This window comes from Sebastes fasciatus, chromosome 1 (assembly GCF_043250625.1).
Source record: "Sebastes fasciatus isolate fSebFas1 chromosome 1, fSebFas1.pri, whole genome shotgun sequence".
Classification (NCBI taxonomy): Eukaryota; Metazoa; Chordata; class Actinopteri; order Perciformes; family Sebastidae; genus Sebastes; species Sebastes fasciatus.
The window spans coordinates 37,670,894-37,682,078 of NC_133795.1; the positions used below are offsets into that span (position 1 = coordinate 37,670,894).

At 42.1% G+C, this 11,185-nt stretch overlaps 1 protein-coding gene across 1 annotated transcript; it reads right to left on the reverse strand.

Annotated features, from left to right (window-relative positions):
* Window positions 1–1,089: 1,089 nt before the first annotated feature.
* mych (myelocytomatosis oncogene homolog) lies at window positions 1,090–7,739 on the reverse strand. The gene is made up of 3 exons (XM_074647598.1): window positions 7,557–7,739; window positions 5,324–5,885; window positions 1,090–4,060 (listed from the first exon to the last, which is right to left on the reverse strand). Exons 2-3 carry the CDS (start codon window positions 5,868–5,870, stop codon window positions 3,453–3,455), a joined length of 1,155 nt encoding a protein of 384 aa, XP_074503699.1. The 5' UTR covers window positions 5,871–5,885; window positions 7,557–7,739; the 3' UTR covers window positions 1,090–3,452.
* Window positions 7,740–11,185: the final 3,446 nt, after the last annotated feature.

Below are 11,185 nucleotides of genomic sequence, written 5' to 3' on the forward strand. Positions count from 1 at the left end.
GGACATTAACACCTGTTTAGTACTGATGTGAATAGCGAGGGCAAGCGTAGGCTCTTTTGTAGTAATGTTGTCTGGTGTTGACCTGCACAGCACAGCTTGCTACCGGAGCTGGTTTAATCCAAAAAGGCGCAATGCTTTCTCCAGTTGGGCGGGCTCGAGGTCTGATCATGTTCACACCACAAACGAAGCGTACCAAACCGTACCGCGGTTCGTTCGGAAGCAAACCGAGACCACCCCTTGAAGCAGATCTCGGTTTGCTTGTTTTGGTGCTGCACCCGAGTGCGATTGCTGTGTTCACACCAGCCCAAACAAACCCTACCAAGAGGGTAAACGCTCCAGGGTTCCATTCAACCGAACTAAACAAGGCAGGTTTGAATACACCCTTAGCGACCTGTTTTGCTAGCAACAGGAGTGAATGGAGAGAGAAAAAAAATAGCATAACGAACTGTAATCCACTCACAGGAGCAACTGATGATGATTTTCTCCTTTAGTGGGGCACACAGCCCGGCTAGTTAGCAAAACAACCCAAAGTTCAGTATCGCTTTAACTGTGATTAGAGGTTACCGGAGACCCAGAAATGCATCCGGCGATATCTGTCAATTTTAAATACCCTGATGGAAAGCTGAAGATCTTGCCGTTCTGAAGTTGTATTGGTTGTCATTTGAACACACCTTTGAAATCATCAAGTCATAAAGTCAGTTTTCTGCAACATTTTGGAATATTTTTCGCCTATTTGGTGGCCATTTTGGAAAATGGCTGCCACAAGCCCTCACGGGCCAAATTGGCAGCGCCCCGATATCTATATCTTTTCATAACATATAAACCTACATCTGTGCCCCGCTATTATCTTGTCCAGAGATTTGTAACTCAGCTGTATTAAGAGCTCTGTGGATAAGCTTCACTATATTATTTTGTTTGTGTTTTAGTAATCCTCTAAAGTTGTATATTTACACCATTAAAATATATGAAAACATGCAAAAACATCCCTGCTTTCCTATGTGGATCTATATCTTTATATTACACTCAATGCCTGCATGTGTGTGTGTGTGTGTGTGTGCGTGCGTGCAATAAAACCACAGACTTCCCAACTCTCATTCATTCTTTAATTACGGCAATATTAAAAAAAAGTGCTGCTTAGTAAAGAATAACAATTCTTTTCAATCCTCAAATTCAAAATGAAAAAAAAAAAAAAAAAAAAAAAAAAGAAAAAGACTAAAATAATTTATGATACAATAACAAAAATATTTACACTTTTAAAAAAATCGGTACAATATTTAAACAAAAAAAAACATCAACATTACAGGCCAGACTGCAGCCAGGTGGAGGTAGGTTTTATCATGCTAACAACATAAATCATCTCTGCTGTCTGGTTGAAACATCGTTACTTCAAAAGGGATCTTTGAGACTGTGAATCTTGACAAGAATATAAAAATGAGACATTTGGAAGAAAAAACCAAGGAGCTGAAGCTTCCCTTCGCGTTAGAAGCAGATGAGGTTTAAACCAGACAGCGACAGAATCAAACAAGGAACACAAAGTCCTGAACAGAATGCATTTCAAGGCAGAACAGGTTTTTTTACGGTTAAAAACACCAACACCTCTCCTCTCATTATTCCTACCAACCAGGGTCTATTCAAGTACACTCCGTCTGAACGAGGAAGAACTCTATCAACATTAATAAAAAACAGGATGCATTTTTAAGACAGTTTACACAAACGAGCAAATGTTTTCACATTTGCACATTTCATGACAAACAGCACATTAATGGAGAACATTGGCAATAATTGACATTTAGAGTAAAATGGCATTCAGTTCAACATTCAACCCCATTATTGATATTTCAAACTTTAACCCCAAAGTTCAACAAAACACCTCCGCATTTATTTTTACCTTCTTAAAAAAGATATTACTTGGTGTCGCGGCTTTCTTCGTCGGCTATTTTATGTCCATATAAATCAAAAATGACTGTTAAATTGGGCACAAAATGGTGCCAGTGAAGGCCGTCCATCTTTAAAAAACAAAACAAAACAAAACGGGGGAATGTTGGTCAGCGGCCCTCATTCATGCAACATGTTCAAATCTTATTTTGAAATTTACATTTTTCGTAATTATAGGCGTTAAGATCTCGTGACGCAACGCGTCATCAACCCGTTACTGAATTACAGTATATTCAAGCTCAACAGCTTCAATCCTTTAAGATGTTGAGCCACTATTTCACAGAGTCTTCACCAAATAGAGCCACCGACTAATTAATCACAGACATTTAAACAATTTCTGGATTAATAGTCGTTTAATAGTAAAAAATAGTTTTTTCTTAAATTTGCACTTAAAAAACGGCTGCTCTACGAGCAAAGGAAACTAAATATCACAGTATTCCTCCAACTAGAACCTTTAAATAATAATATATCAGGACACCGTCACTCCTTTTTCTGGCATTAAAGAATCAAATGTTATGCAGAGGGTTTCCCGCCCCGACTTTGGCTGATTTGCTACGACGGCGCGGCTCACGGTTCGGTTACACCTTCCAGCTCCGAGTCTCCTCAAAACCTGAATGCTGTTTAATATGGCTACATTTGAGTTTGAACAGTTTGTTATTAATGACATACTTAAATACACAAAGTCATTTCCAACTAGAGAAAACATACTCTGAAGTGACGGAAGCCGGTGGTGAACTGAACCGAGGCCGCGCATTGTTACGTGTACAGTATCAAACCTGGTCTATACAGTGCATGTCATTGACACACATTAAACCTGATAACAGAGTGGTGTTGGGCCCCAAGGGTCCGCCCTGAGGCCAAACAGGGCTGAAAGCACACTGAAGAACCGTTATCCTGATCAAAAACATTCAAACGGCATCAGATTTGGAATTGACAGAAGCGCCGTTGACCGAATAAGTTAAGAAGCCGCCATCAAACACCGGTCAGCGTGGAGGGATCACTGGTTAGTATGGCTATAAGACATCCTGAAAAACACAATATTAAAGTATCATTCATCTACTGAGCTGATGTGGCTTCCACCTATTTGGCGCTAATGCCTCACGTAATTTTTACCTGTGCCATTTGGCATCCCCAAATGGGATGAAATAAAGAAACAATAACAAGTCTTTCAGTGTGCGTTCAGCCAAGCTAAAAAAAATAAAAAATAAAAAAATATAATCAACTAGCTCCGTTCTCGTTTCAACTTTAAAAAACATCCTACAACAGTCAGCAGTCAAGGCATGAGAATGATCAGTTCTGAGGCAATGAGTGTGTTCGTCCATGGCAGCGAGTGAGTCTATACAGTCCAAAACTAGGTTACCAGAAAGTCTTTGAAATGTCAAACTTTGTGCGCACTTTTCAGCATGACACGCCATCCTTTAACCCCGCCCAACCCTCTGTCTTTGTACAAAGTCTCTTCCCTTATCTTGCCCCTCCACCCCCCGTATTGTCTCTAAACATGGTTCGCCCCGGGTCCATTAGCTGCGGAGCCGCTCCAGCCTCGCTTTCAGCTCTTCCTGTTTGGCTCTGAGTTTGTCCCTCTTGGACTGAAGTCTGTGGCTCTCGTCCTCCAGGCTGTAGATGCAGTCTCGCGCCTTCTTCAGGATCACCACCTTGGACGCTTTGTCGTTGTGCGACAGCTCGGGCACGTTGTCGCGCAGGTGCACGAAGCAGTTCTTAAGCTCGTTGCGCCGCTGCCGCTCCATCACGTTGTGAGTCCGCCGCCGCTCCTCCTCGTCCTCCGTCTCCGTCGAGTTCCGCGACGAGTTGTGTTGTTGGTGGTGGTGGTGGTACCGCGACGAGGACGATGAGGATGATGACGAAGAACTGCGAGAAGAGTGGTGGTGGCGCGACGAGCTGTCGCTCCCTCGAGAGCGCTTGTTGGAGGAGGAAGAAGAAGAAGGTGGCGGCGAGCTGGGACACGGCGCGGCATAGTTGTGTTGCAGCTGGATCTCAAAGTGGTGGCGTTGGCGGGCTCGCTGCTCCTCTTCCTGCTTCTGCTGACGGGCAGACAGATCGGCCAATGAGGGCCGAGGGGAGGGGCTGGAGGAACAGCGCACCACGGTCACCACGTCGATCTCCTCCTCTGTAAGAGACACGGGAAGAAGAAACAAGAGACGGGTTAGACGAGGTTCCTGGAACAACCTTGTTTTCTGACCCTTGTGGTAATTGTATCTGCCCTGTGACGGCGTGACGACATTTCAGAGGAGCGCTGACACCAAAAACAAGAGTGTAGACACTGTACACACACACACACACACACAGAAACCACAGTCAGTAGTGGAAATATGTCCTGTAAACAGCCACAAACCTGCAGAAGCTTGCAGCTGTCTGCAAACTGAAGGCAGCTCAAGCTTACAGCAACAGGGTTGTAAATATTAGACCACAATGCAGGAATATGAATTTGATTTGTGGCTTTATAGTTTTAGTTTTTTGTGTGTTATGATTTTGTAGATGTTTTCAATGTATTTATTTTATTTATATATTAGTATTTTAAATATAGGAGATATTTGATTTGTTGACCAAAATGTGACAATGTTCATGTAAAAAAATAAAAAAATAAATACTAATACAAAAAAAAAAGATTACAGCAACAGTTAAATGTGTAAACAGTAGTTACACTGTTGATGCTCTGAAATGTGCAATTAAGTACAGCATGAAAAAGCTATTTACTGTAAAAATGAAATCAGCAATTATGTCATTTTCAAAAACTTAAATACAAAAAAAAAGTCCCATCTTTTATATTTTCACAAAGAGTGATTCGTAAAAGAAAACTCAATAAAAGTATGCTTCTTCCTCTCTGGTTTATAGCCAGCGATGCCAGAGGGCTCCAGTCAGTAACATGACTCATTAGGAGTTAATGGATGGAGCCGCAACTGTTACCACTGAACATGAGTCACTCGCGCGCACACACACACACGCACACGCGCACACGCACACGCACACACACACACACCCTCTCGGTCAATTATCTCTCTTAAAACCTCCCATCTACTCGTGTCAGTCAAGGGTTAAAACCCCGCCCACGCGGCAACAGCATCCTCGAGTCATAAAGGCTACAGCGGATTAGAGGTGGGCGGCCGGCATCCAGATAAGCTGAGTGCAAAGAACAGTTTGGGCTCAGTGCCACTAAACATTAACTGTGAATTATGAAAAGAAATGCCGATGAGGCGGTTCCGGGCGAGGAGTGTTTATACTGATAAGGCTGCACGCCGACAAGGCGGGAGTGAGATTAAAGTCTTCAAACATCAATGAACTCGTTTAAAAATGGTGAATTTTGTTAAAAATAAGATCCTAGAGGAACCACTGAGTTAAGTCCAAAGGTCCTGGCTAAACTTGCATCACTCACCGGAGTCACTGGATGAATATGTGGACAGCTCGCCACCGGTGGACCCGTAGTCCGACGTGGCCTCGCTGGGCTCCTGTGTTTCCATCAGGTTCTGGCAGTCCAGCGTGGAGCCGGCGATCTCCTCGAAGATGCTGGTGTTGATGTCGGACAGCAGCGGGCTGGAGCCGAGCATCGTGGACACCAGCTTCTCCTCCAGGCTCTTGTCCCCTCCGGCCAGGCACCGCCACAGGCAGTCCTCGCCGCTCTCCTCCAGCGGGGAGCAGGGCTGGCTGGACTCGCCCTCCTTCTCGGCAGCATCGGAGTGGAAGAAGTCGCAGTTCCAGTTGAGCTGCATGTCGTGGTCCTCCAGCAGGATGTCCGACACGTAGCTCAGCTGGTCCTCCTTGGACAGGGGCTTACCGCTGCCCAGCCCCGTCTTCATCGGTGGGGACTGGGGGGGTGTCGGCAGACACTGGAGGTCCTTCATCAAACTCTGGCAGAACTCGTCGTCAAACAGCAGCGGCTCTGAGTACAGCCAGTCCTGCGACTGAGAAAAGCTTTGCAACATGTTTGCTTGCAGAATCTGGAGAAGAAGAAGAGGGAAAAGAGAGGTAGTGAAGTTTAAAATCCAGTAGTGTGTTTAAAGCAGCTCCGCGTCAGCAGTAAATCCCAACACGTGATGTAGTGAAAGTTTAAACCAGTTTCTCCAGACTGAGACCCCAACCAGCAGGGAGGCACCTTTTATCTGTGTTTACATCACAGTGGCCCCGCCCAGCTGCACCCCAGGGAGGCCTTAAATCACCCAGAAACTCTAACACCTCCCCATGACATCATAGGAACAGCTGGGACAGAAACTCAACACTTCTTTACCACAATTTACATTTTTTCGTTCTCAGAAAGTTACTAAAAACTCCCCAAATGGAGCCCTGGCTGCCTGCTGACATGGAAAACAAAAACCTGCTTTTGTTTTTCATTCTTTTTGTTACTCAACACTTTACTACTGTTTCACATACATGACTCCAAAGCCTCCCTGCAGGAAACCACTCACAACTTATTTCAATTACAAAAAAAACAACTACTTTGCTTGGCACAAAGCCTAGTTAGCATTTAAAAGACACCAAGGATCTTGTGTGATAACACTTAAGCAGTCAGGACATGCTGGTTTTTCTGCTACCAGTCATACCTCATAAATAAAAAAAAATGCAAAATGCAAAATGCTATGAAATCAATTCTGATTAACTGAGAAGTTAACTCTATTCTGAGAGGTAAAATCCAGTGGTATTCCTCTGGGGTCTGGTATGTGTATGTATAGCAGGCTGTGTTGGAGAACAAAGCAGCAGTGTGTGTGTGTGGTGCAGACAGACTCTGGAGTTAAAGGCTGCCTTTCTTTTACCATCACAGCCTGGGAAACCTGAACTTAAAACACAGCCCAGTCTGCACCGTGACAACACAGTAATGACTAACTGATAGATGACATTTCCTGCACTCAATATAACACTAAACCACTGTTAATCGCAGACGAATTCATGCCATGCTCAAGAACTACAAGAGACTAAACACAGACTGTGCATAAGAGCAGTAGGAACTGAAGCATCTAAAAAAACACACATTTCTCAATGAGGTTTTGAATGCAGATTCGTTGAAGCAAAGCAGTGTGTGTGTGTGTGTGTGCGTGTGTGTGTGTGTGTGTGGTGCAGACCGGCTCTGGGAGTTAAAGGCTGCCTTTCTTTACCATCACAGCACAGTAATAACTCATTAATAGTGTTTATGATGACATTTCCCGCACTCAATATAACACTAAAACACTGTTAATCGCAGACGAATGCATGCATTTTACAAGAGCTACCAGAGACTTAGGTACAAACTGTGCAAAAGAGCAGACAAACTGAAGCATCTCAAAAAACACACATTTCTATTACTATTTAACTAGATTTCGACATTTATTAAAAAAACGTCAACATGCAACAATCAATGTGTGCAGCATAGTTTAGCGTTTCTGTGTGAAAGACATGAGCTAACAGCAGCAGAAGAAGAAGTCAAAGGGCTTAAAAGGTTAACCCTCTGATCGGGTCCTTTAAACCCGGCATGGGTTGAGCAATGCTCCCCACGTGAAACCGGCAAGCTAGTTCTTTAATTCAACACTTTAAACTACACGAAACGCACAAATTACGACATATAAATGCACAAAAGCTCATTTTAACACGCAGCGTGAGGTGTCTTTAAACGCCACATGTGTGTGAACCAGCTGTCTTACCTTCAACCGTCCTTACAGGAGAGGCGTTCACAGACGAGAGAGAATAGAGGAAAACGTCCGAAATATCCGAATAAAGTCCACAGAGAGGAAACACTAGAGTTATCTGCTGGATTTTCTGCGTGTGAAGTTAAAGTAGGAGCCGGGCAGCATGGTGTTTATCTGCTGTCAGAGGAGACAGTAGGTGTGGCTGGCGAGGGCCGCTCCCTTTATATACCCGCCGCCCGCCGGTGTCCTTCCGCCGCCGCCGAAATCGCGCCAAAACGTACAAACCGACGAAATGTCGTTAACGGCAACCGAACATATCGTCTATATATCCACCGTCGGTTCCTGTTTCCATCGAGTCGTGGCGGAAAACACGGGAGCGACCGCGATTGTGGTTATTTTCGCCTTGAAGTCGGGTCTATGTTGTCTTCACGGCGGAGTGATACCGCGGCAGGCTGGGATTCCAGGAAAAATGGTGGCGGGTAAAAAAGTTAGGACAGAATCACACGTGGACCGAGAAGAGAAGCCGGGTGTCTTACTGCCTGTCTTACTGCCTGTCTGTCTGCCCGCCTGCCGCAACTGTCTGTCTGCCCGCCTGCCGCAACGAACAGCGGAGACCGTTTAACTCGTCTTTTTTTCTGTATATATCTAATAAATAACTACTAAAGAACAAAGCAAGCGATGCGTTCATGGTCATTAATCCCTGTTTAGATGCATATATGATTAAAAAAGGAACTTTCTCAATCATTAGTGGAGAATGTGTGTTGGTACAGTCGGAGGAGCCGGTTTGGTGTTTTTACGGCATGTTATAGTTTACTGTGTGTTTTCCCCTCCCTTTCTACCTTTATTATAGGAGGTGACGGAGAGACGGACAGGCTGAATACTTTTAAAGCCACGTTGTCCTCCAATTCCAACTCTTGCAGGGTGTTTCACCATCCATCCATCTATCTCTAACTCCTCCTCCTCCTCCTCCTACTACTACTGTTACTACTGTTACTACTGTTACTACTACAACCACCACTACTACTACTACTAATACTACTACTGTTACTACTACTACTACTACAACCACAAACTATCTAAAACTGGCATCCACATAGTTCTGAAGCAGAATAGTTTATGCATAATTAAGTTTTTGGACACTTAATACAAGTTGACTTAGATAGATAGATAGATAGATAGATAGATGTACTTTATTGATCCCAAATTGGGAAATGATTGTGTTACAGCAGCAGGTTATCCAGGAAATGAACAGGAACAGTACATATAATGTACATATCAACGCTACAGAAATATATCTGGAATACAAAATAATAATAATATTGGAATACATAATATATATAACAATATATTATATATATACTTGACTACTACAACTAGCATCATAATATATATTTTTTTATAAACATAGAATAACATACTATACATTAGCAAAGTGTGCAAGATACTGTAGGATAAGATATTCCTTTATTAGTCCCACAGTGGGGAAATTTGCAAAAATAATATATAAAAATAATAATAATATATTATAATATTATATAAAATAAACATTAAACATACTGACTGATATATAGGCTACTACATATGTGCATATTAATTTATGTTTGAAATTATAGTTATGACACATTTGTACAATGTTTACATTGTGTGCACTTTTTTGCATTTATTTTATTTATTTATTTATGTTTTGCATTTTTGAACATTTCTCTGTTAAACAATAAAAACCTGAAGCAAAATGCAAAATAAATAAACCATTTTCATAGACATGGAAATAAAACAGATGCAATGCAAAATAAATAAATAAATAAATTAATAAATAAATAAATAAATAAACATGTTATAGTAAGTGGGTGAACGGACTGTATGCATTGGGATGAATGAACTGTGTGTGTGCACCTTTTTTGTATTTTTTGTATTTTTTTTTTTTTCATTTTTGCACATTTTTCTGTTACACAATAAAAACCTGAAGCAAAATGTGGAATGCAAACTAAATAACTAAATGAACGTGTTCCAGTAAGTGGGTGAAAGGACAGTGTGCATTGGGATGAATGAACTCCAAACAGCCCGCTCAGATATACCGCAGCCCTCCTCCTCCTCTTCCTCCGCCCTGTGGAGCTCTTCTCGTGCACTGCACGTTACATAACGGACGAGGATTCTCCGGTACACGTGCGGACCGCGGACGCGTCTGGCCAATCAGAGCGCGAGTCTGCGTCGGTTCACGTGAGTTCTCAGCAGCCTCGCGGGGTCTGGTAACAGGAGCTCTGAGTCTCCATACCGACCACATACATTCATTTATATATCCAGCCCTTTAAATACATGCACACGCCTATTTCATGCGCACAGGGTGGTCATCTGGTAATTAACAAATATATATATATATATATATATATATATATATATATATATATATATATATATATATATATATAAAAGGACATAATATACTTAACTTTTAATAATTATTCTTACAATAGTAATTACTGTTAATTTATGTTAAAAATGGTAAAAAATATGCATGAGGTCTGGTCCACGCATAACAAAGGGCTGGTAAATTAAGCTCAATTACAGCCCTGTGTGTCTCCATACATGTAAATAAACAGCTCCGGCATGTTTATTGTTATTCATGCAGACCCTGTCTGCACTTTTAGGGATAATCACAGGGAGTCTAGCTGCCACATGGAAACTATTTCTGCTGAGTGTAAATGCCCTTTCCACAAACAGAGGGAGGGGGACATGCAGCATAATCTTACAAAAGAAATTAAAAAAAACTACACTGCATTTTGAAGAAGTGTGCTGCTGTTCCACATTTTGGAGGATGGGTTTGTATGTGTGTGTAGCAGCTGATGTAGGGCGGATCTCAGCAGAGCAGCAGAATAGAACATTTTGCACACAAAGAGGACGTGTGCATGTGAAGAAGTGGGTTAATGTGCCACCTACAGGCCAACTGGCAGACTGGCTGACTGACTGGCCTGCTTTCAGCTCGGAATACTAAACCTCTTGGCTGGCTCAGTGACTCACTGCTTTGTAATGTCTGACAAACACGGGGTCAATTCTGGGATTTCCGACCTGTTTCACATAAATTCCGCCCTAACATACCGTACAATTACATTTAATGATTTTGTTAAATTCACAGTGGAGATCACCGGTTAGATTCTTTGTCATCAGCTGAGTATAAATACAAGTTTGTCAGTTTTAGGTAAAATTGCTCATCACCACCTTGAAAGAAGTTTATTATATCAGGATAACCCCTTGAGATGACTCATCTCGTTTTTGACGGGGTCATAAAACACCTTCATTATCAGGTAAATGAATATCCCACAAGTTGTACTTTTTATAAGGATCATTTTCAGGACATCAACAAACTCTCCAGCATTCTACAGTCTGTCTGCTATTATATTTAGTGTTTTTTTTTTACTGTTTACTTATTATATCTTTGCTGTTTACTTAATTACTGTTTACTACTTATTTATTTTGACTGATGCCTCTTGTTGTTGCACTATCCCCTTTGCTGCTGTAACTCTGCAAATGTCCCCATTGTGGAACTAATAAAGGATTATCTTATCTTATCTTATCCTATGTGATGCGTTTGGCTCAACCTGGTCTCACAGGAAGGCGTATAAATACCACAACATTATACAGACATTCTG